General features: G+C 39.7%; 1 protein-coding gene across 1 annotated transcript in view; it reads left to right on the forward strand.

Annotated features, from left to right (window-relative positions):
- fbn2b (fibrillin 2b) overlaps window positions 1-22811 on the forward strand; it is a 58850-nt gene that overhangs the window by 2468 nt on the left and 33571 nt on the right. The window contains exons 2-6 of the mRNA XM_067512972.1: window positions 1103-1398; window positions 8240-8322; window positions 8486-8587; window positions 14088-14183; window positions 14639-14734. Of these exons, the coding sequence (XP_067369073.1) occupies window positions 1220-1398; window positions 8240-8322; window positions 8486-8587; window positions 14088-14183; window positions 14639-14734 (556 nt within the window). The 5' untranslated portion in view covers window positions 1103-1219. The remainder of the gene's footprint in view (window positions 1-1102; window positions 1399-8239; window positions 8323-8485; window positions 8588-14087; window positions 14184-14638; window positions 14735-22811) is intronic.

Consider the following 22811-nt stretch of genomic DNA (forward strand, 5'->3'; position numbering starts at 1 on the left):
TTGTTTTTCACCAGAGCTACAGTTCACTTCTTAATTCTCTTACTAGTTCTTAATTAACTCTTACCCCTGTCTAACAAACCTCCCTCTTGTCTGTCTCTCTACCTCCCTCTGGGCACATAGCTATGATTTAGGGCAGTGATTTCAAAACTGTCTTTGCTTGTGATTTTTTAAATTGAAGCAATATCTAGTTACACCACTGTGTATGACCTGTCTATAGCTGTCCTTTTCAATAAGTCCACGTGTGCAAAAAATATCTTATCTTTCAGCCTTTGGGGTATATCAACCCCCAGTTTGGGAAGTAGCAATTTAGGAAAACACTGTAGTTTAATCGACATAGCCAATGGATGTTTGAAAATACGAAACTCGATACGTGGCTATTATGCTTTAAACAGTGCTCACAGGGCAAAAAACCGTCAACACTGCTATCACACAATAACATTTCTATTCATAAAATCCACATTAACATCCATTTAAAGACAAGAAACACTTAATTCCCAGGAGCACTGAGCATGTCTCGGTAATCAGTTTAATCAATACACAGTTTTGGGTGTCTGTGGAGTGATAAACCACTTATGGAACTGCTTTGAAGTGCAGTACAGTGAAAACAGATTGTTGGAAGTGCTGGATTTAAGTGTCTTTTCTATTTCCTTGTATGCTCTTCCCTATTCACCCCTCTAACTCATATGTTTTCTCTTTTCGCAATAAAACTACAAAGCATGTCAGAAACAAAAACAGGTAAATTATTGGATACTTTAATGGCAAATGATTTTACATGGTTTTTAAGGTTCGTACATGATGATTTGAGCTGTTGAAGTAGTCAGCGAAAGCTAATGGAAAAACAGGTGAAGTAGCTAGCTAAAAGCAATCAGTAAGTGGTAAGTGGTTGAAACGCCAAGCATCTCACACTCAAGTCCTATGAATGCGTAATAAAACAGATCCAGATGTATGGGGGGAAAATGTCACGGTTACAGTTGTAACATGTACTGCAGAAGAAGTGGTACTTGGATTGATTTGATGGGGCTACATATTTGACAACAAGTATCTCTGTGTTGTATGTGTTTCTTAGCATTTTTTTGCTTTCTTTCTCTCTCTCTCTCTTTAGCCCGACTCTGGAGTGCACACCAGGACTTGGTCCAGGTCTCAATCCCTCTGCTCAGCCTGGGTCCATACTGTGAAAGAGAGTTAGAGTGAGCAGTTGAAGGAATAGCCAGATCAACCAATGGGATCAGGGAAGCTGGCTCAGGTGCTGCTGGGTTGGGTGGCTGTGTGTTTTGCGGCAGTCCATGTGGTGTGTGGTGAAACTGGGAATGGAGCATACCAAGCTAGCCGCTTCACTGGCACTGTGGACCAGAGAGAGGCGCAGCGGGTTCGACGTCGTGGCCAGGAGACTTTGAGAGGGTAGGGATCAGAGCCTGTGTGTGTGTGGAACTGTCTTTTGTCTTGGACAAATGAGCAAACATGCATACAATTTATCTTGATTTTAAATAAGAGAAAACTGCATTGGGTTTGGTTTTCTATACCCAACTCTGAACATGTAGCTCTGTCTGGAGAGGGTTTAAAATATAAATTACTTTCCTCTGTCTGTTTTCCTGGCAGCTCTCTTTCAACTGCTGTGTTTTCTGGACTGACGCCAAGCTCGCCTACCAAATTATGCTGCTGAATACTACCACATTGTTTTCTCAAAAACAGCACATGTTCGACTTTACCAGGCAGCTTGCCACACTGAACTCTCCTAATGTATTTACAGCAAATTAACATTTTCATGGGAAAAATACATGATGGGATGATGAGTGAAAAGCATGACCCAAAGTTTCCTCAAGTAGATCAGCACTGTTGTGGAGAGATTGCTGGCTGGGTTGAAGGTGTTTTAACTTTTAGCAACTGATGGGGGAATTAATATGCGTTGGTACACATGAACATACATGTTTGCATCTGTGTGTTTTTAATGGTGTTTATTATTTGAGTGTCTGAATGTGGGGAGTATCCATTAAAATCAAGTACAGGGATCGCATCACCTCTCACCAGCTGCAACCCTGTTCCTTCCTTCTTTGTCCCCTTGTCCTTTCTGTCTCCCACAGTCCATCTTTTTCAGTTTGTTACCTAAACAATATGAATCTGGGTGTGGGAGGTATGTCTGTGTAGCAGAGTTTTTGCTTTATATTTCACCACTTCTCGTAAAACAAAGGGTGTCTTGTTGGGGCCCATTTTCACCGGCTGCATCAGTTGTTCCAATCAGACTCCCATCTATCCAAGCTTATAGTTCCCCCAGTGCCAAGCCACAGGAAATGAGGTGTTCGTATCACTGACGGGGGCATGAAAAGGATCATGTGTTTCACTACTGTACGACTGTATAAGGAATATCAGAGGAAAAATAAACCGAATGGTTGGAGAGCGCAAAAAGAAATGAGAGATGCGATGAAGAAACTGGGAGTGATAGTGAAAAAGTTTGTCTGCCTTGTCTGTCATTTTGGTTAATATGGACGTCATTTGTCCAAGTGCAAAAGAGAAACAATTTTGAGGGAGAGGCCTTATATGAAAAAACAGACTCATCCTATCTGATGCATTGTTACTTTATTCAGTGATCGATCCACAAATGAGACAATTGGCGTTTAAATTGAAATATTATATTATCTATGCTATGATCTGACTGAGCAGTAAGTCACCGTCACAGTTAATGTCTAACAAACAGAAAGTGGTCAGAGGAGAGAGTCAGTCAAGGAACCTAGAGACCTGGCACAAGCATATCAATACATCAAAGAGTGTGTTGTTTCATCAGACCAACTGACAAATGCCTGCAGACTTTTTCCATTACCTTGTTAAGTTCTGGACACACTGTGTGAGGACAGAAATACTCAAGCAGTGATGAGTTTGGGTATCAAAGTAAATAAATGTTGACAGTTATTTGACAAAATGCTCAACGTCCTTTTAATTATGTTCATTGGATTTCTGTGTGTCGCCTGGTAACCGTGCTTTGAAATCGTGAAAGCATGTGCTGTGGCGAGCTGGCCAAAGCAAATGTCAATAATGTGTTGACTTTCCATTCAGATACTGTTTGCGTGTTGCTGGCTTAAACAATGACAACCTGCTATAATTTGATAAAATTTGTCACCTGCACGTGTGTCTGTTTTATTTAACCACCATCTGGGGGGGGAGGCTGATGGTCAAGAACACATACAGTGTGTGATGAGTAAGAATGTGTTTTGGCTTTTGATAGGAGTCGTGTCGTGTTAGCCAAATGTTTTATCACACAAGAATTGTAGAATTTTACTGCAACCCGTCCACGCCAAGAAACTACAATACATGTAAATTATCACTTGTGTCTGCGGCGGTGGTTTATATAAGAGTTGCACCAATCGCAGTCCACAGTCAGTAACTGAGTATTGGTTTGACAGATTCTGTGTGGGAGATGGAGGGAGGTTAGTTTAATGATGGTCATTACACTGGCCTTGGGCTGGGGTGCAGTGTTTATTTGCTGGCTAGAACTCCAAATCCCCTGGTCTGTCTCTGGTAGCATTGGCTCTAAAGCTGATGGACTCTGATTTATTAGCTCCCACAGCACACTGCCGCCTGGCATCAGTCCCTTCCAGGGTGCCATCTAATCAGACCTCATAGTTGCTGGCTCGCTGCCTGCCTGGTCTGCTTTACTCAATGGGTAATTAATTGTGTGAGAGAAGAAAAGTGTCAGACAGAGGCCAAGAGTTTTACTCGAGATCTTAGGGCTTTCTAATGTTTGAATTTGAAAAAGAGTTGAGTAGGTCCTAATAGGTTGCATTTAAGAAACTAACCACGATCTTTGTTTTTTGCAGCCACCAACCTTATTTTTGTAGCTCAGTGTGGCCAGATTTACCCTGCTCTGCTGAAGAGATACGCCTTAGATGCTGGCTAGGTTGGCTGACAGTCAGCCAAAGCAGAGAATTACTTTCTCTAATGTTCCTTCCAGGATAATGTCAGTACCACCCTGGCAGACTGGATAGAGTCCTGTATTTGCCATCTGACTTGATCTTTGCCTAATTTGAAAGGAAATATAAGATTTTCCCCTTTTTGGATGTCATAGAGCAAACTATCTGAGCAGAACTATCTGGGTGAAAAATACGTATGTTTTATATGTTGGATGAGTGAACAATTGCCAGTTTTCCCATCTGTTTTATTTCCATAGGTTCCATTTAGGTTTTTATATGTCTGCTACTTTATAGTTACTGTATGTGCAGGCTAACTCCTCACTGTAACATGGGACTTTCTGCAACGGCCGATTTGAGTAAAGTGGTTTCTACTTAACGTCAGCTTATATGAGGAGATTGAGCCATCAGTTTACTGCCCACAGTTGACTTTGACATGCACACAATAAAACAAACACATATTAAACATTCACACATGTAAAGCCATCGCGAATGTATTTATGTGCAAAGCTGTATTTGATTCATGATTATGTTACAATACATTATACATTATAGCTGATGGCAAACAGTATTAGCTTTACCATAAATTATCGGAGTTAAGGATGGTCTTGGGTGATGTTATTTATTTTTATGGAAACAGAACACTACTCAGCTATCTCTGAGGTTTCATGGTACACCACACTTTAGGTTAAAAAAGAACTTTATCTCAAGTTGTGTCTCAACCAGGCAAGTCATTATAACAAAGACCACCACAGTACTTGTTCTAGATTTTGCAACTGCCCTTCTCCATTACACTTTCAAGAATCTCTTACTGTTCTTTTTATTCTGTTTCTTAATACAGTTCAACTAAAGTGTTTTTTAATTTTGAGTATTTTACCTTATTTTCTTCTTTTCTTTGAACTTTTTAAATTACAAGTAATTATATATAACTGATGGAAATTTTACCAATCAGTGAATCTTCTAATTACCTTCTAAACTGACAATAAAAACACCTATTTCAATTTACCAGAGGTCAATGAAACGTATCCATATCATTTTATTTTATTAGTGAACTTAAAACATTTGCTTTATAAGAAGACTGAAGAAGCTGCTTTAGATAACTAGCGAAACATTTCTTACAAATTTTCTTTATAATCTTTCTTTATAAGTAATTTGTTCACCTTTCAGTGTCCATTTTTCTTCTATTTTATACATGTCCTTTTAGATGAGGAGGCAGCCATTTTCCTCTCTTTACTATTAATGGCAGTGATCCACTGGCAGAGAGTGCATTTCAAAGAGCTGCATCATGTCCACAGAAGAGTTAATCTTCTTTATATTGAGCCCTGAGAACAGTAGGACACTCTAATATTGAAGAAAACTCCTGGGGCTTAAACTCCTTTTTTGTGGTTGTCTTTCTGTTTTACTTCAGTTCACCCTCTAAAGCCTCCTCTCTTTGATAGGAAAACATGCATTGACCAGGAGGAAAAAGCTAAAGGAAGAATAATAAACTAAGGCACTTAAGGGTCAGACCCTTAAAATCCTTCATATATTGACACCCCCTAGGACTGGAAAATCTTCAACACTTTGGGGAGAAATAGATCAGGGAAGGAGTTGGCTTCATTGTTCACTAAGTGTAGGAATGCTAACGTCTCACTGTGCATTTTTTAAAGTTTTTTGAAAGCACTATTTGCTTTGTATATTTCCCCCAGAAATCCAACCCTGTGCTGCTGCCTCTTCCTTCGTTTCCATATCTCAATTTTCCACTCCCACTCCTCCTCATGCTTCCTCCTCTTTTCAACATAAACATGTTTTGCTTTCCCTCCCACTGATCTCCTGTTGCTTTCCCACTGTCTTGTCCTTCCTCCTCCTACCCGCCATTCCTCGCACTCCTTCTACACTTTCTCCCTCACATTTCAGTTTCTGGAAATGTTCAAAGAATGCACCAGTTATGTCTTTTGTCTCTTTGCTCTTTTACTTTTATCTTTATGCGACCATCTCTCGTCTGTTTGCCCACCTGTTTGTCTGTTGCTGTCTGGTAATGTAGTTGGAGGTGTGCTTTGCTTTCCATTCATCAGCGATTCAAAGCCCAGCTGTCATCTCCCTGCTGACTGGGAGGTTGCTACATACACTGTCTAGTGAAGAGGAGAGGAAAGTCATCTGTTTCACACAGAGAGAACTCAAAAAGTTCATCAGAATTAACACCTAACTTCTCCCTTTAGTTGTGGTCGTCCTAAGATTTAGCCTGCTACATAACTCCTTCTGAAATATTTCTACAATTTGGTTTTTGTTTGGCTTAAACATAATGTGTATAACTGTGTATTTCAAAGGTGCTTATCGGTGGATTTTGGACAGAACCACACTTTCTATTCTTTATGTTAATCTATGTTAACAGATGCTTTTTGCCACTAAGGTACAAATGTGAGAGTGATAACCATCTTCCCTCTTAAAAAATAAAAATAAAATCATACAAAATGTCCAACTACTCCATTAAGTCTCTGACCAAGCAAAAAATTCAAAAATGGTCCTAGGTTCTCAAATCTGCCATTTGCAGTTTTATGTGTAAATATATGAAGTTCTGCTTTTAGGTCATTGGACTAATGTTTGATAAAACAAGCAACATAAAAATGTAAAAACGTTTGAGTTCTGAGAAATTGTGACGAACACCTTTTAAGTGTTTTTGACATTACTGCATATATGAATATGACGTAATTGAAAAATTAATCATTTAACAGTGAGTTGTGTGACTTGCTCACAATAACCACATTAAAAAGCAAAGGCTCTCCTTCAAGGAAACACCAAAGTGCTATTATACAAAAGGTAACTGTTCATGTCATTAGTTGTCCCACTCAGCTTGTAAAATGTGTGTTGTGGCTCTGGGTGGAGCTTTAAAAAGTAAAAAAACAAAAAATTACCCTGATGACGTTATCAGGATTATTGTAAATTAGACTTGGACTTACTGACATAGTTGACAAAACCTGCATAATAAAAAGGGTGTTCATGGAGTTTGAAACAGACAGGAAATGATATATTAAGGATTGCTTGACTTACATGGTTTTCACAGTGGAGAACTGTTACCAAACACAGCTGGTCCCTTTGCAAAATCCAATCCAGAACATACACCATATGACGTCAGTTCCTGCACTTCCTGCACCTTACTGCACATGCAAGGTAGAGAGATAGTGGAGATAGCATATCAATTATGATGTTTTCAAAACCTCTACAATTCCCTTGTCCACTTTACAAAAGTGCAATACTAAATCATTGGAAAATCATTTTGGAGGTTGCATTTGACCTGCTTTCTTTGTCCTTGGTCAGCCTCAGGAAACACCAGGTAATCTTTAAACAGTCTTTTGTCCAAAAATGTCTAGACTAATGGCATGTGATCCCTGTGGAAAATTACTTTACCATGAGCATCTGCATCAGGATTGATCACAATTCACCAAGCTGTGGTCTCCCAATTCTTAGTCATGCCATCAGCAAATGCAAACAACTAACCACCAACACAGATGACCACAGATACAACCATCATTATACGCTCTGAAGGTCAGTAGGGGTATCATTAGTTTAACCACAGAATTGGAATCCATTCTGCATGTTTAACTGATTTATGCAGCAACTTGGGGTATTTTACTCAAGTGCACACACTGACTTACTCTCACTTCCTTGTAGTATGTGGATTTGGGTTCTGGGGTTGGTGCATGTCAGGATTTTAACTCCATTACTAAATAAACACAGTTAAAATTGGGTGTGCAGTTATTCATGGATGATAAAACTGAATTTAGGTGCAATAACCTGTAAGGCAGGTTTTGATTCAACAGTACTTCATGTGTGAGCACAGCCAGTCATATCTAGATGTGGTTTAGCCATTTCCTCAGAGGAAAACTTTGTGGCTAAACTGTCGGGCCAGTGAAGCTTTCTATAAGCTGTGATGACTCTTACATCTGTCAAACAGGATCAAGGTTTGCTGCACTCTACAGGAAGTGTCAGTGTTGACTGTGAGGGGTGGGTTAAGATAAGGAGCAGCACTGGACATTTGCCAAAGAACAGGACAGTCAAGTGTGGAATTTGGGAGACAGGAGGACTTTATACATCCTGTCCATCCAAGTTTAACTTAAGCCGGGATGAAAACAATATGCTACTCCTCTTGTTGTTGGTCCCTTGTGTGTCCTTCCCCTCACTGTAAAAACCTCCATCCATCACTTCAGGAGACTTTGTATGAAAGTTTGTTTTGTTTACGCTTGAGTCTTGGGCGGCTCACAAAATAACTCATAACTATGTGTATTTGTTTTGGGTTTTCACAAGATAAGTTTGGGAGGTCTTGCTGAGTAATGAGTTTGTTTGTTCTTTCTTTTCCTCTTTTTCAGGCCCAATGTGTGTGGCTCTCGCTTCCATTCTTACTGCTGTCCAGGCTGGAAGACTCTGCCAGGAGGGAACCAGTGTATTGTTCGTAAGTTATTCCATGCTTAAATCTTTTTAAATATGATACCACATCATCCAGTGGACAAGATAACAAATAGGCATTTTGCTTATGTTGTTATTGTCGAGTAAACAAATGAAAAATGATTGATTAAACTCATTTGTTGACTCCTCTTGCTCTTCCTCCTCTTCAGCCATTTGCAGGAATTCATGTGGCGATGGCTTTTGTGCCAGACCAAACATGTGTACCTGCTCGAATGGCCAGCTCTCTCCCAGCTGTGGTGCAGGAGGAGGAGGTTAGTATCAGTACACACACAAACATAAACCACATCATAAAGTAAAACAGACAAACAGAAACAAGGTAGGTGGATATATATTTAGCTATATCAGATCCATTTCATTAAATCCACTTGACACTTATATCCAAAACAATTAAAAATCTTTCACAGAAATCAGGAGTAATATATGACTCATAGACACTACTAGAGATTTAACTCAACTAGAACAAAAACATTTAGATAATTATTTGAGCAAATCACATATGGTATTGACCAGTGATACTAAGAATATTGCCATTTTCCTTCAGTGTCAACCATTTTTGAACCCTGTATACAACTGAAACAGGGGTTAGGGAGGCTTTCTTTTAAATTCAAGATTTTCTTAGAGAACAATATTTCTACCAGTCATCTTATCTTCATTTCATTGTAGCATGTGATGGTGCTAAGTGACTCCAACCACTTTTGAAATGATGTTTCCTGCAGAACTCAGCAGTTTAAGCTCCTACTCAACAAGTTGTTTCACTATTTTCCAATGGAAATGGCTCCACCCTGCTCTCATGGGACCTAGAACAGTACTGTAGCCAGTCTACAGTAATAGCAGTGTATGGAATCTGAGGCTGATGCTACAGTTCGCAGGTCACAGGGTTTGTCAGGATTAATGCAGAGAGTGGCTGCAGCTTGGTTTGCTGTGCTTAGAACACTCAAGATATATATATGTGTGTGTTTGTGTGTTTGGAGTGGAGGAAGGTGTTTTATAGCACATGAAAAATGTGTAAAATCAGGTTTGTCTATTGTATTGTGTGAGCGATTTTAACAGGAATTTAATATGTGCAGAACATGCTAAAAACTTTGGGTCATTAAGCACCACTAAGCGTATGCTGATGTGTGTATGCAGTAGCATGCAATGTGTTCAGCTTCAGTGCTTTAGTAGGTCAGCTTGTCAGTCATGCCTGGCCTCTGTCAGACCCTTTACATATGCTCACATTCCATTAAGCCTGCTAACACACATTTTCAGTTGCACCACTTTACGCACAGACAGACACATAGTGTGCACAGATGTACTCACACTTTAATTCAAACTTACAATCAGAAAAACCTACATGCCCACACATGCACACATTGAGAATCGGTTGGCTATGTCCTACAGGTGTAAAACAGGATCTCAAGAGCTTATCAGAGCTGGACGAAACATTTTGTCACACAGTGATTCTCAGCTTTCCTAAGCTAAGATTTATGGTGGGTCAACTAGTTTTTCAGGCAGGGAAGGAAAGTTCTAATATATTGTATGATTAGTTAATTCATCCAGCATTTGATTAAAAAATGGGAAACAAATTTTAATGGCCCACTAGAGCAGCGTGTATCTCTGAGTAAGACTGTCCTCAGGCCTCTCTGGTAGCTTCAGTGACTGTCAGAGGTCAAACAGCTTTATGGCCAGAGATAAACTAACATAGTTTACTGAATGACCCTGTGTAAACCCGGAGTTTCCCTTATTTGGAAATGCTTCGCCGACTCCTATATCAATTATTGGTCACAGACAAGAATGTATTACCCTTCTAACCTATTAGAAGCATCTGCTAATTATACTACTACTTTTAGACAAGTCCTTTGTTAGAACAGAACGTTTCCTATTGTTTTTGGCCATATTTTTTGTTATAAATCTTTTTTTAAATGTGAATAACAGAATCACACTCACTGATCTAGGTGTTCAACAAATTAGTTTAAAGCATTGTTTCTCCGAGAAACAAAAGCAAATGCTCCTCATCATGCATCTTGTCTTAGCAAATGTGCTAACTCCCATATTCAGCTTTTGGAGAGAGTCCACCATTTAATAGGATAATTTAGTGCAGTTGGGAACAAATTTCAGTTCTATTGAGATCCGTTTGGAAACGCCAATTTCCTTCGCCTTAATTATACAGCCTGACTCTAACACCCTGGTTTTCTTGGTTATAGATAGCGTTTTTATGTCTCACGTATTGCATGTGGAATGCAGAGGTTTAAATAAATCAGTAACACATTTGTAACTTTCTACATGTAATCCACATGTCTGTGATTATTGTTGTGTCCATCTATAATCTTTTTAAGAACTTTTCCTGGAATCGGTTGTTTCAGCACAACACACGGGTGTTTCTGTGGAAAGCCTAAAGGACTTTTAGAAATGTACACAATTCCAGAAATAGAACAGCAAAATGTTTGAGGGGAGCTGTGCAGAAACATGAGTCACATACTGATCAGATGCTTATATGCTTAGATTCAGAGTGACTTACAAGTGAGCTACTAAGCAAGCAAATTGCTGTCATAAAAAAACATTGATGGCAATGCGTTCCTTCTGACATAAGAGGCAGACATTAGAGATTTGTGCATAGGAAGTTACAGAAGAACTCTTCAATTGTTCTTTCAATATTGGAGTGAGGCTTCTGACCATTCAGAGTCAGGTAGTTTCATCATTGGCAAACCCCCTGAGCCTGATTACCTTGTGCTGCATGTCACTTCCCAGACATGAAGGGTTAGAGCTGTAAGTCATCGTTGTAATAAACGCTGACAGTTTAGAGCAAGCAGCTGTGCTGAGAATTGTGTAGGGTCATCTTTAAAACCTTGTCTTCCCATAACCATAATTAGGAAGTCATTAACAGAGATAATCTCACTCTAATGCTGAGAAACAGCTGTCTTTAGGCTGACTGGCGAGTCCTGGGAAAGCAGAGAGCTGCCTTTTTAATTAGAAGCCATGCCGCATTAATGTATTCCATTTTAACAACAAAGTAATGGTCTCTCTTGCTAGATATGAGGTATCTTTGCCAATAAGTTGGTGTGTGAGCTACAGACTTGCATTAAGATCTGAACATGCTTTGGCTGCATCTCATGCAGCTTTCCATTTATCTACATCTGTGCTGAAACTGACTTGTCACTTGTCCCTAGAGTGTGTGTGTGTGTTTTGCAGCATCTCATAAAAAAACAACAAAAAAAAAAAAACAGATGTGAGCAGCTCACTGACAACACAACCAGGTTACAGAGGTGCTTTGTGGTTCTCCAAAGCTACACCCAAATGCTTCTGCTCAATGTCTGGAGAACACACACACATGCAACCCCCCTCTTGTTGCTCTGCATGTGCAGCTTTCAAGCCATGGGTCACTAAGGCATCTCTCCCCACCTGCGGGGGATGAAGTGCCATGAGGAGGGGGAGCAAGGAGTGAAGTTAGCCAGTGAGATCATCTACTCCAGTCTCCAAATGTGCTTGTTTGCTTCCTTCTTTCTCTCACTTCTCCATCTCTCATCTTGTTTCTTTTACAAAGAAAACATGAACCAAATCCCTGTCATTTTATACCTCCAATGTCCTTTGTCTTTTCAGCGCCTGCCCAAGTTTTGTTTCTGTGGGCAGAGACGTAAGTGACTATTCATGGACAGGAGACCCTCTGTCTCTCTCTACTGCAATGTCTGTGGCTGTTTAGGCCAAAATCATTTCCCATATTTCCTCAATCTACTTATAAATACATTTTTTAAGGCAGGGGGACTTAAAAAATGAATAAGTTTACCCAAATTGCCCTCAGCTTTGGAGTAGTCTGGGTTGCCTCATGCTGGAACTGTCTTCTACTCAGTTCCAGAGCGAGGAAAACTGTAATCATTCAATACATCATTATTCTTGTTTTACATCACTATTCCTATCATTAACCTTAGCGAAAAAAGAACATCAGTATAATGCTCAGCATGAATCCTAGGCCTCGAAAAGAGCTGAGCTTGAAACCAGAGAAGAAGATCCCATCTCTCTTGAGAGCGAATGACAAGGAGGACAGAAAGGGAGAGAATGTTAACAAAAAAATGCAGCCTGCACCAATGTCCCAAGCTATTTGCTTTAATTTATCACCATATGTTACCATTAGACACGATCCAGACAAAAACTAGTGCCTGCCAAATCTGTACATAGAGTCTGCCAGGTGTTGCACTTAGGAAAGTTAACTGGAACTCTTTCTAGACTTTAGATGTGTTAAATATGAGAAGCAAATTAAATTTCAGTGAATTACCCCTCTGTCTTGCATTTACTGAAACTACACAGTTTACATTCAAGATTTCTGCTATTGTACTTTGACTCATATTACTGAAGGCTGTATAAGCTGCCAGTAAGGCAGGGGTGGGTGATCACAATTAAAAGCTACTTCAGAATACACTGTATTCACTCATCATGACTCACACAAGTCATAGTCAGTATGTTTGGGTATAGTCAGAATAAATGGGTGGATGAAGGTAGCTGAAATACCTCCTGTTGGCAAGTGTGCAAACTCAGAAAGTCTCATTAGACCAACTCAGCTATGAGGAAGCTCAGTCATTTCCCCTCTGCTGCATGGTTAGGCATACCAGAAATGTTAAAGAGACATGAGCAGATGGGTAGAAGAAAAGAGAGGTAGTAAGGGAGAGAGGAAATTAATGTGGAGCATACAATCGTCCATGGACCACAGGTTCAGTGGTTTAATCCCCAGTCTCGGCTAAATGTCGAAGTGTCTCTGAGCAAGAAACTGAACCCCCAACAGCCCTTTCCCATCCCCAGCTGTGCAGTGGCGGTCCAAGCTCGGTAGAAATTGAGTATTGTTGCGTCAGGAAGGGCATCTGCCGTAAAAACTGTGCCAAATCAATGATCCGCTGTGGCAACCCTGAACCCACGAGATAAGCCGAAAGGACAAAAAAAATAAAAAATAAAAAATACAATTAGGAGCATGAACATCTTGACCATCACAGTAGGTGTCTCTTTTTCGTATGAACAGTAGAAAGCTCAGCAGGAAGCTGCCATATGGCCAGGAGAACCAATTAGTTTCATATGGAAGCTGTTCCATATGAAGCTGTTTGGCTGACCTTCTCATACTTTGGCAAAGCAATATCTGCTCAGAGGCTCAAGTTTCATATCCTAATACCTAATGCCATCACAGCACTTTGTCTGTTTAAAGAATATACAAAGATCCACCATATCTATTCTCTGAATACCGCTGTGTTTGGATATTTTTGTCATAGTATCTTTCTTCTCATCCCCCCATGTCTCTGCCCCCTTACCCAGGTTTCCTCTATTCTCTACAAATTCCTGACTGGCTGATTGTAGCCTACAGCAGACTTGACTTATTGCCGACTCCCAGTCTGCTTGATTAGCTTTGTGGCCTTGGGGGTTTGGAGCCTTCTCTATTGGTCTATCGCTGCCAAAGAAACACCAGTGCTGTGCAAACTCAATTGAACTGGAAAGGCCCTCTAAATCTAGTCTAGAGTTGGTATTAAGTCTGATGTTTGGAAACAACTCTTAATGTGCTTTTTAACTGGGAAATAATTTAATGAAGAAACCATTCAGTCAACCAATTAGTACTCTTGTCTTATTTCTTGTTGATTATAAAAGGTTGTAAATGGCAAAACCTTTTCATGTTTGACTGTTGGAAAATGGGAAGCTGTATCTTGTTGCTGATTTTTCCTTCTCGTCTTTTGTCCTGTGTCTCCTCCACAACCCCACCTGTCACACTCATTGCTACCTTCTTCCCTTTCCTCTCTACTACAGTTCAGTCCTGTAACGTCAGGTGTATGAATGGGGGCAGCTGTGCAGAGGACACATGCTCCTGTCCAAAGGGCTACACAGGCAGTCACTGTGGACAACGTGAGTAAAAGCTGATAATCAAAGGTTGCTGTCAATGCGTGTGTTTGAAGGACTGTTTACCTGCATTTATGTATGCACATGTCACCTGATTCAAGATATATTTAGGATGACCAAATCTCTTCAAAGTTTTACAGATTTTCTTACATCTTTTAATTAGCAGTGGTACAGAGATTTGGCTTTTAAACGTCTCGGACTATTCCAGCTACTTGAGAACATAGATAAATGTTTGGGAGAGGCATCAAGCGAGAGGCTTGGTTTTACTGTCTAAAAGACTGACTCATACTGAAAAACCCCTACACATGTTTGTAATACAGATATACAGTACAGTATGTGTTTATGTGTAATGCAAGTAAATCTAAGGTGAAGTCATTTGAAACTTAATCAGAGTGTCTGTGTATCTTGTGCAAGTTTGTAAGTTCTCAGTGATTCACTTTCTTTTCCTCTTCCTCCTGTAGCTGTGTGTGAGAATGGCTGCCAGAATGGTGGGCGCTGCATTGGGCCCAACAGATGTGCCTGTGTCTATGGTTTCACTGGCCCGCAGTGCGAGAGAGGTGAGAGCTCATCCTCATTTCTATGTTGATACAGTATGTTATTCTTTACTGTTTTTAGCTCAGTTTATATTGATTGATTTTTCTGAGTGAAATGAATTTGTGTGTTTTTTTGACTACAATAGCTTTTATCTTGCTTGGACATACTCTGGTTTTTCTTGCACACAAGATGGATGCTAAGCACCCAGTTTAGATGTGTGGTAGACCTTGTTTATCAATACACTCAACACACTTATACACAAGGGTTAAGGACAGTATCATACCAGGAAAGCTTTTATGTGGCCATGCATTCAGGATTGTTGTTCCTATCTTCCTGATGTACTCTGTTTATTACCTCAGTTCTTGTTATGCAGGCTCGTCTGATGACTATGACTTCATACGGCTCAGACAGACAGTGGGTGTTCGTCTCTTGAGCTTTGAACAGCAGGCTGTGGTATTTGTGTGGTGGGAAGTGATGGCAGGGTGTTGGATGTAGGTGGTACAGTCCCATAGCAGATCAAAAGAAATCACTGAATCAATGGCTTAGCTTATTTTCTGCTTCACCTTTTCAGACAAGTTGAGGAACCCTTTAGAATTCTTATTGTACATTTCATGTCACCTCCCCCATCCTGTTGTTACCAACACTGTACTAGGGAAAGTTATTTACCTTTTTTAACCCTCGTCATCAACCCAGCTCGTGTTAGCAATATCTTTGGGAATTTTACTTAGCATTTCTAGCCCCCCTCTCTCTCTGCATCACTCACTGTTTTTCTCCATGAAACTCCAGGCTCCAAGTTTGTCACAGGGAGCCTTAAAAACATCTGGCAACAATAAATACCCCCCTCCCCAATACTCCCACAGGACTCTCAACATAGACTTTCTTTGTGGAGTGGTTGTGGACATTTCCTGATGAGGATTGGAGCAGGGTAGGGAGACACAAAAAAAGAGAGAGGGCAAAGAGAGGGTGAAGAAGAGAAAGAAAGGGTGAAAAAGAAAATGGACTCCCCAGCTGTGTACTAAGTGCTTGGTGTAGGAGTGGGTTGAATGCTGGACTTAAAATCACACAGAAAACACATAGAAATCTTTGTTTGTGTGTGTGTCTTTGCTGCCAGATATCCTGAGAGAGATGAGGTGGGGAAATATGTGATGATAACTGCATAATTCATAAACAAGCAAGCTGTGGGTTGGATTAGAAAAGTCAAAATTGGACCTGTACATGTTCAATTTAATCAGTTCAACATTTAGTTTGTCAGCTTAGTAGAATTGTTAGCAATCCCTCTCAAAACCCCCAAACCCTGAAATTTAGCGATCTATTAGCTATGATATGAAATAATGGATACACTGTTACCCATAAAGTTGGAATAAAATATGACATTATTGTGACAATGTGATTTGTATACAAAATGTATGTGAAAATTGAACCACAATTAACCTTTGCAAAAAAGGAGACGTGTCTGAAAACAAAATTATTCTAACCTTATGGGCAACAGTGTATTTGGTTTGGTTTGAAAAGACTGGAGAATCTCTAGTGTAAGTATGGGTGTTTTTACAAATGTTGCATATTGTGGTTAAAGTATGCGTAACTGAGGCCATGAGTCAGTGGATTTACTGTGTGATTCAGTGAGGAGCCCGATGAACTGTTATGAAGGCAGTGAAAGTGAACCAGTATGGGTGAACTGGGTGTGGAGTCATGTAGTAATGGGAAACCCCTGTGTGTGCATGTGCAACTGTTTGTTTTTCTTCTTTGTACTGTACATCTATTCATACATAGATATCTATAAACAAGATACTTTCTAAATTTCTGACTTTTCTAAATTTCATATGGATGAATACATTTGAATTTCCCCAGGACCAGTTGATATAATGCTTTGATCGCCAACGTGACTGTAAGCACATAGTTCAAAGCTGTTTTAGTTACATATGATCTGATACTTTTTCAGTTTTTTTAAACTAGGTATATCGTAACATCGCATTTTGATAGTAACAGCCTAACTAACATCACTGCAATTTCAAAAATAAAACACTGATACACTACTACTGTTAAACTGTAGAGAGAGCTGGGAATAAGATCACGATGCACTGTGTATTTCTTGCACCATTGTTTAGTTATTTGCACCGGATTTAATCCCTGTAAACATAGTGGATGGACCCATGCATGTACAGCTGCCTTCGTTCAGATGACATTGCCCAGAGTAGTAGGCATTCAGTGAAACTCTCCCTTAACATAGCTGAGTGAATTTGACACCGCATTAAATGATCCCCCTTTGAAGGCACATTTTACAATGAATCAGTAGATTTATGTCTGTAAATAAATCATTAGTCCTGAGGGTTTCGCTTCATGCGCTCTTGGGCCGTTAATGCAGATCTCGGTAGACAGGCCAAACTCAGCACAACACGTGTAGAGTTAGTACATACGGGCACATTTTGAACACTACAAATATGTCAAATAAGTCTTATAAATTAGACCATGAAAGTTGGTCTTACTTGTTTTTTGTTATGTGCTGTCATTAAAAAACAGAGATCAATAGTAAATTATGACCTGTGTGTAAATGATTGTCCTGTAGTTGTAACATGTAACACAACTTTGATTAGAAATATAGCTGAGTAAAAAGTATAGATATTTGCTTTTAGATGTAGTTGAGTAAAAGTCAAAGTAGTCATAATTAAATCTACTTATGGTAAGTAAAGTACAGACACATGATAAATGTACTTGAGTACAGTAACAAAGTACTTGTACTACCTTTTTTTTTTACCACTACCCATGTACGTACAGTAACAAGAAGTAGCACTGAAGTATATACACAGTGCTTTGGGTCTTTAAGTCAGCTCAGCTCTAGAACTGCTCAGTCCAGTCTGTCGCAAAGGACCAATACAGCCTCTTTGGTCTGTCAAATTCAAGGTTGTTTTCCAGTCCAGATCCAAATAAACTGATAGCAAGCAGTGACGTTAAGAACATGTTAAGGCCCTGGAAGTGCAGGAAGTTGTGCTATTTCTGCTCTGTTGACTTTGGATAAGAGTGGACAGAACATGCTTGGAGAAAAGGCTGCGCTGGTAGATGGGTAAGACTCCAGGGCAGGCACAGGTCACTCTGTGGAAAATATACCCGATGACATATTAGTTTGAGTCAGCCAGTTCGGAGCCTTGCTAAATTTAATCATGAGCAAGTCTATAAATTTTATGCTAATGCAGGGTGACATTGCCTTATAATGGAGACCCAATATGTGGGTTTTCCAAATCCAGCAATTTGTGATTCTGTATAGGCTACATTGAACCATATCAGGCCAAGCCTTGGTGTTTTTTTATACCCAGAAAGACAGTATTTTTTTCCACCTCTAGAAATGTGTTTCACTAGGCTCTGTTAAATATACTGAGCCAGTGCTTCATTCAGACATTATGTATGAATATGTGTTCCACATTAAACCCTTGTAGTATTTCCTAAATATAATAAAATATGTCACACTTGACAAATTTTGTTTTAGTATCTGCTTTTCATGGGAATACTAAATATTGATGATCTGTCTCACAAACAAAGAGTAGTTCAACAGTGTCCAGGCCAAATTTTGAGGCTCTGGGTTGTTCAAATCTTTGTTGAAGTAGCCTCACGGAATGGTCTCTGATCTGGTCCGATGAAAAATGGGCTGATATACTCTCACTGAAGTTAAGAAAGCACTACAAAGAGCTTCCCTTAGCTGAATAAGTAACATGTCCCAGGAGTGGTAGTTGTTGATGGAGCCTGGAGCCCACTTGCCCGTCTGTATTTTTGCCTGCCGGTGTCTGCAATCAATAGAGTCTGCATTATTGTTCTGCTGCTGGACAGTATTGTGTTGGGAAGTTTCCCAAAATAGCTGAAAATAGCTGCAGAAGTCAAGCTAGATTTTACATACAATGGTTGAGATTTAGACACAATAAAAGAGAGAAACTGCAAGATGAATGACTTACTGCCACAAGCTATGAGATCACAATTTCACCAAACCTAGATATTCTAAGTTATGTTAAAAATCTCTGATAATTCAAACAATTCTGTGCAGTTTTGTTTATGTAGTGCTGTGTGATGTGCATAGTCACTCTCACACACAGGAGTCACCTAGTGGTTTCAGGCTTTTGGATTTAGGGAGATTGCAGAGAGCTTATCTTCACCATTAACATTCTCCCACAGTTAATGGCTTTTGTATGTGTGTGTGCTTGTGTGTGTGTGTGTGTGTGTGTGTGTGTGTGTGTGTTCTCTTGAGCGTACGCATGCACGTTTGGACTGTTGTAAACATTTAGTCACGTTTGACTGAATGCTTGGGTGTGGAAGGTAAAAGAAGGAGACTCATGGGGGAATTAGGACAAAAAGAAAAGGGAGATTTCAAGCCTGTTGGTAGTGGTGCTGATAAGACTAACACAGACTGCTATGGTTGGGTAGAATTGAGATAAACCTCCCAAAAACACAACGCGCACACACACATGCAAAGGAACAAGCCCACACACTTGAACCATTTATTTATATCCACATCAGTGGACGGACACATGGGCACAAACAATGCGATGCAATCAAAAGTTCCACAAAATCCGCCAGACATGTGCTTATTCTGCACACACCAACACACATGAACACACAGGCACACATTATTCATTTGACTTTGTTGACCTCTTGTCATAAAAGTGTATGTATAAATAATGATGACTTTATCTCCATGTAATCAACTCATATTTTAAGTTTATTATCTTCCCAGCCATTTCCTCATAGGACTTTTATAAATACTACCCCATTTGATGAGTCTTAAATTAGATTTTTCCTCCTCTCTTGTGCTGTTTCTCTTTCCCTTCCAGTCCTCAGGTCAGTGCCTTATCCCATTTCTAGAGTCCCACAGCTGAACAGCGTTGATAGGAAAATGTTTTCCTAGAAGGCTTTGTGTTCCAGACTCGATTAAATGTTTTCTCACTTCAGCCTTTACAGCCTTTATTTTATCTTCCTTTAATCCAACTTTCATCTCAGCAATGTGTAAAAATATCCAGTGAATGATCACGGTTTTTGGTGATATTAGACTTATGTAGCTGATTTAGCTACAAAAACAATACACGTGAAGGGTCAGATTCCATTGCCTGATTTGACTGTGTCCATAATGTATATGGACTGATCTAGGTGAAAGGTTACAAATGCATCAGCAGTTTTGAGCAGTCTGTTAAAAGTGATTACTGCAAAGTCTCATTAGAAGTGCTGCTGCTTAGAATGAGAATACTCCATTAGGTCTAACACAAAATGAACAAGCACTGATTGTCTGAGGAAAAGGACTTTATGTATTGTTAGGAATACAGACTGTCAGAGAGTTTATGAATGAAATTGGAGCCGTCTGGATCATAGACAGAGGTTTCTAACAGTCACTTTAGGAGTAAGAAGTGGGGATAGAAGGGATGATCTAGTGAATGTTTTTGATCTATTTAGCAATTTGGACACTAATTAGGCAAAATTGCTTCCTAATGTCAGCCAGACCAAGTTAGGATGTTAAATTGCGCTCATGGCCTAACCTGTCCATGTCCATGATCACACGTGTCAAGTGATTCTACATGTACAACATACAGATGTGCATACCATTGCGCTCTCACACACATGTTTACCTCTGGACTGAAACCTGCACGCATGGAATGTTTTTCCCCCGACACAAACATTTATGCTCAAGACAAACAAAAACTCGAACACACGTCATATTGGGATAGAGTGACAAAGGCAGCTTTTAAACTCTTTGTTTTTTTGTGCTTAAAAAAAGCAGCTCCAGTCTTTTGCTTGGCACAACACTGCAGACAGATGCTGTGCTTTCCATTGGGTATGTTTTGTACACAGACAAGTATGTGTATTCTTACTGTATGTGTACATGTGTGTAGGGATAGTGGGGCAGTGTTTGACAGAGAAACAAAATTACACTTAGTGATTTCCTTTCAAGGATTTAATATGCTAATCAGGTGTGTTTCTGGGGGGTCCTGCCTTATTTATGGAAGAGAAATCTGGGTCTATCAAAATCTGATTTTAAAACATCTTTTCTAGTGTGTGTCATGTCTTAAACGACTTTAGCAGAGTTGATGCTCACCAGACTGGAAAGGGGTACAAAAGAATTTCTAAAGTATTCAGACTCCAGTCATCTGTCAGGCAGATCGAGTACAAATAGAGAATAGTCAGCACCATTGTTACCCTTGCAGTGGCTAATAGAAGAAGCTACAGCAGGCAGTTGATATAAGGAGGCCGATCAACTTTCCTGAGTTTGTAAGTCCTAAAATCCCTCCAAGCCAACATGCAGGGCTGATACACAGTTGAAGTTACTGCTGTACACCAGTTACCCAAGACACAGGTTCAGATACTTTTCCTGCACATAAATATTTAAGATTAAACTAATTGTATTGTTTAATTCCTAGTGTCCTCGTCTGTGAAAATCAGACCACATTTTAGGTTAAACATATGCAGAAGTAGAAATCCTTTCAAGCGAGTGGGAGTGTGATGAGAAGAGAGGGATTTTCATTTTATTCATCCCAAAACTACATTGTTGCACAGGCTGCTGTGTTACTTTATTATCATGAACTTTGGCATTGTAGTTTACTTTTAGTTAATTACATATACACCATCTGTCTCCAGTAATACCAAAGGTGTATTAACCTGTGTCTGCAAATGTATTTGCTTGCTTGTGTTAGAGAAAAGTTATTCAAAACCTGTAGTAACTGGTTTACTAAGTTATTTAGCCTGTTTTCATGAAAAAATTTACATCTTTGTGGGAACAAATGGTTTTGTGGTTGGGAGCCACAGAATGAAGTGGAAAATACTGAGCGCATTGTTGACTTATGTATTGTTGGCTTTTGGTCTTTTCATGGGATTTGATGACAAGAAAGATATAAAATAATTGCAGTCTTATTATTCAAGCTTAGTCTAGCATTAAATGCAAATTTGTAACAGTCATGTTTTAGGCAGAACTGAGCAAACAGGACAGAGACATAGCACAAAAGGTCAGGCCTAATATTAAGCTGTCAGGTTTCACCGGGCAAACAAAGCAGTAATTTAGGCAGAGTTTAGGTATCAGAGAGACAGTTTGACCAAGCAGACAGGCCAGACTGGACAAAGACAATACAAAAACTGCCAGACACAGACAGACACGCAAAAATCAGATGCAAAACACGCAGGTTAAGTTTAGGGGGCGAGGGTTCAGATTATTAGATGGGTTCAAGCTCAAACAAGTGGATCGGCCAGCAAAGAGAGAGAGTAGAAGGAGACGAAAACAGGAAAACCCAAAGTGAGCAGAAAGTAATAAAGACAGATGGATAAGAGGGAGAACAGAGCCCCAACCGGCACTGTGCATGCTCAATTTGACCTACTTTATTTTCCTTTTCTATTTTACTTTTGGTCTGTGTCTCCTTCTCTTTGTCCCATTCTCTTGATCCCCTCCCATGTCGCACAAGGAACCAATAAGGGCAAAAAGTCTTGAGAATGACTCCCACCATACCATCACTGATTCCTGTCTTTCCAATTCATTCTGTTGTTCAGAGCTGCACAGGCTACTCTTCATCTCCACATCTCACTGTCACAGCCTTGGCTAGTCAACCATGTATTTTGCTTTTCATCTCCACTGAGAGGTTAGGTTTACGTTTTGCGTCACCTTAGAGAACTACAAGGGATGCCGGACGAACATCATGTAGCCAAAATGGTTTCAACTTGAGGTCACTCTGCCTGATTTGTAAAGTGCATTTTATAAGATTAGGCTTCGTTTTCAGTGGTCGGCAATTTAAACACATCTGCCTGACTTCTGTTATATACAGTGTTTAAATTTTGTTTCAACAAAGGGTGTGCTGTTAGCAACATATATGTTCAATGTTCAGTGGAGTTTGAAACATTGGTTTTGCTAGTTCACACAGTAGTGTGAAGATGAAATGCATATGTATAAAAATGTCACAAATTTTTTTGTAGTGAATGATCATCATGGGGTGACTCTTGATGACGACCACACTGCCATTAGCGTCTTATACTGCAGTTTTGAAGGGAACAGAAACCACCAGTGTTTAGCTGACCACCAACTCCTAGTTAAACTACAGAAATGTGCTTTCAGTATGTCCTGTCTAGTGAGTTAACTCATAATCGCGGGGA

The sequence above is a fragment of the Channa argus genome, chromosome 8, assembly GCF_033026475.1.
Source record: "Channa argus isolate prfri chromosome 8, Channa argus male v1.0, whole genome shotgun sequence".
Lineage (NCBI taxonomy): Eukaryota > Metazoa > Chordata > Actinopteri > Anabantiformes > Channidae > Channa > Channa argus.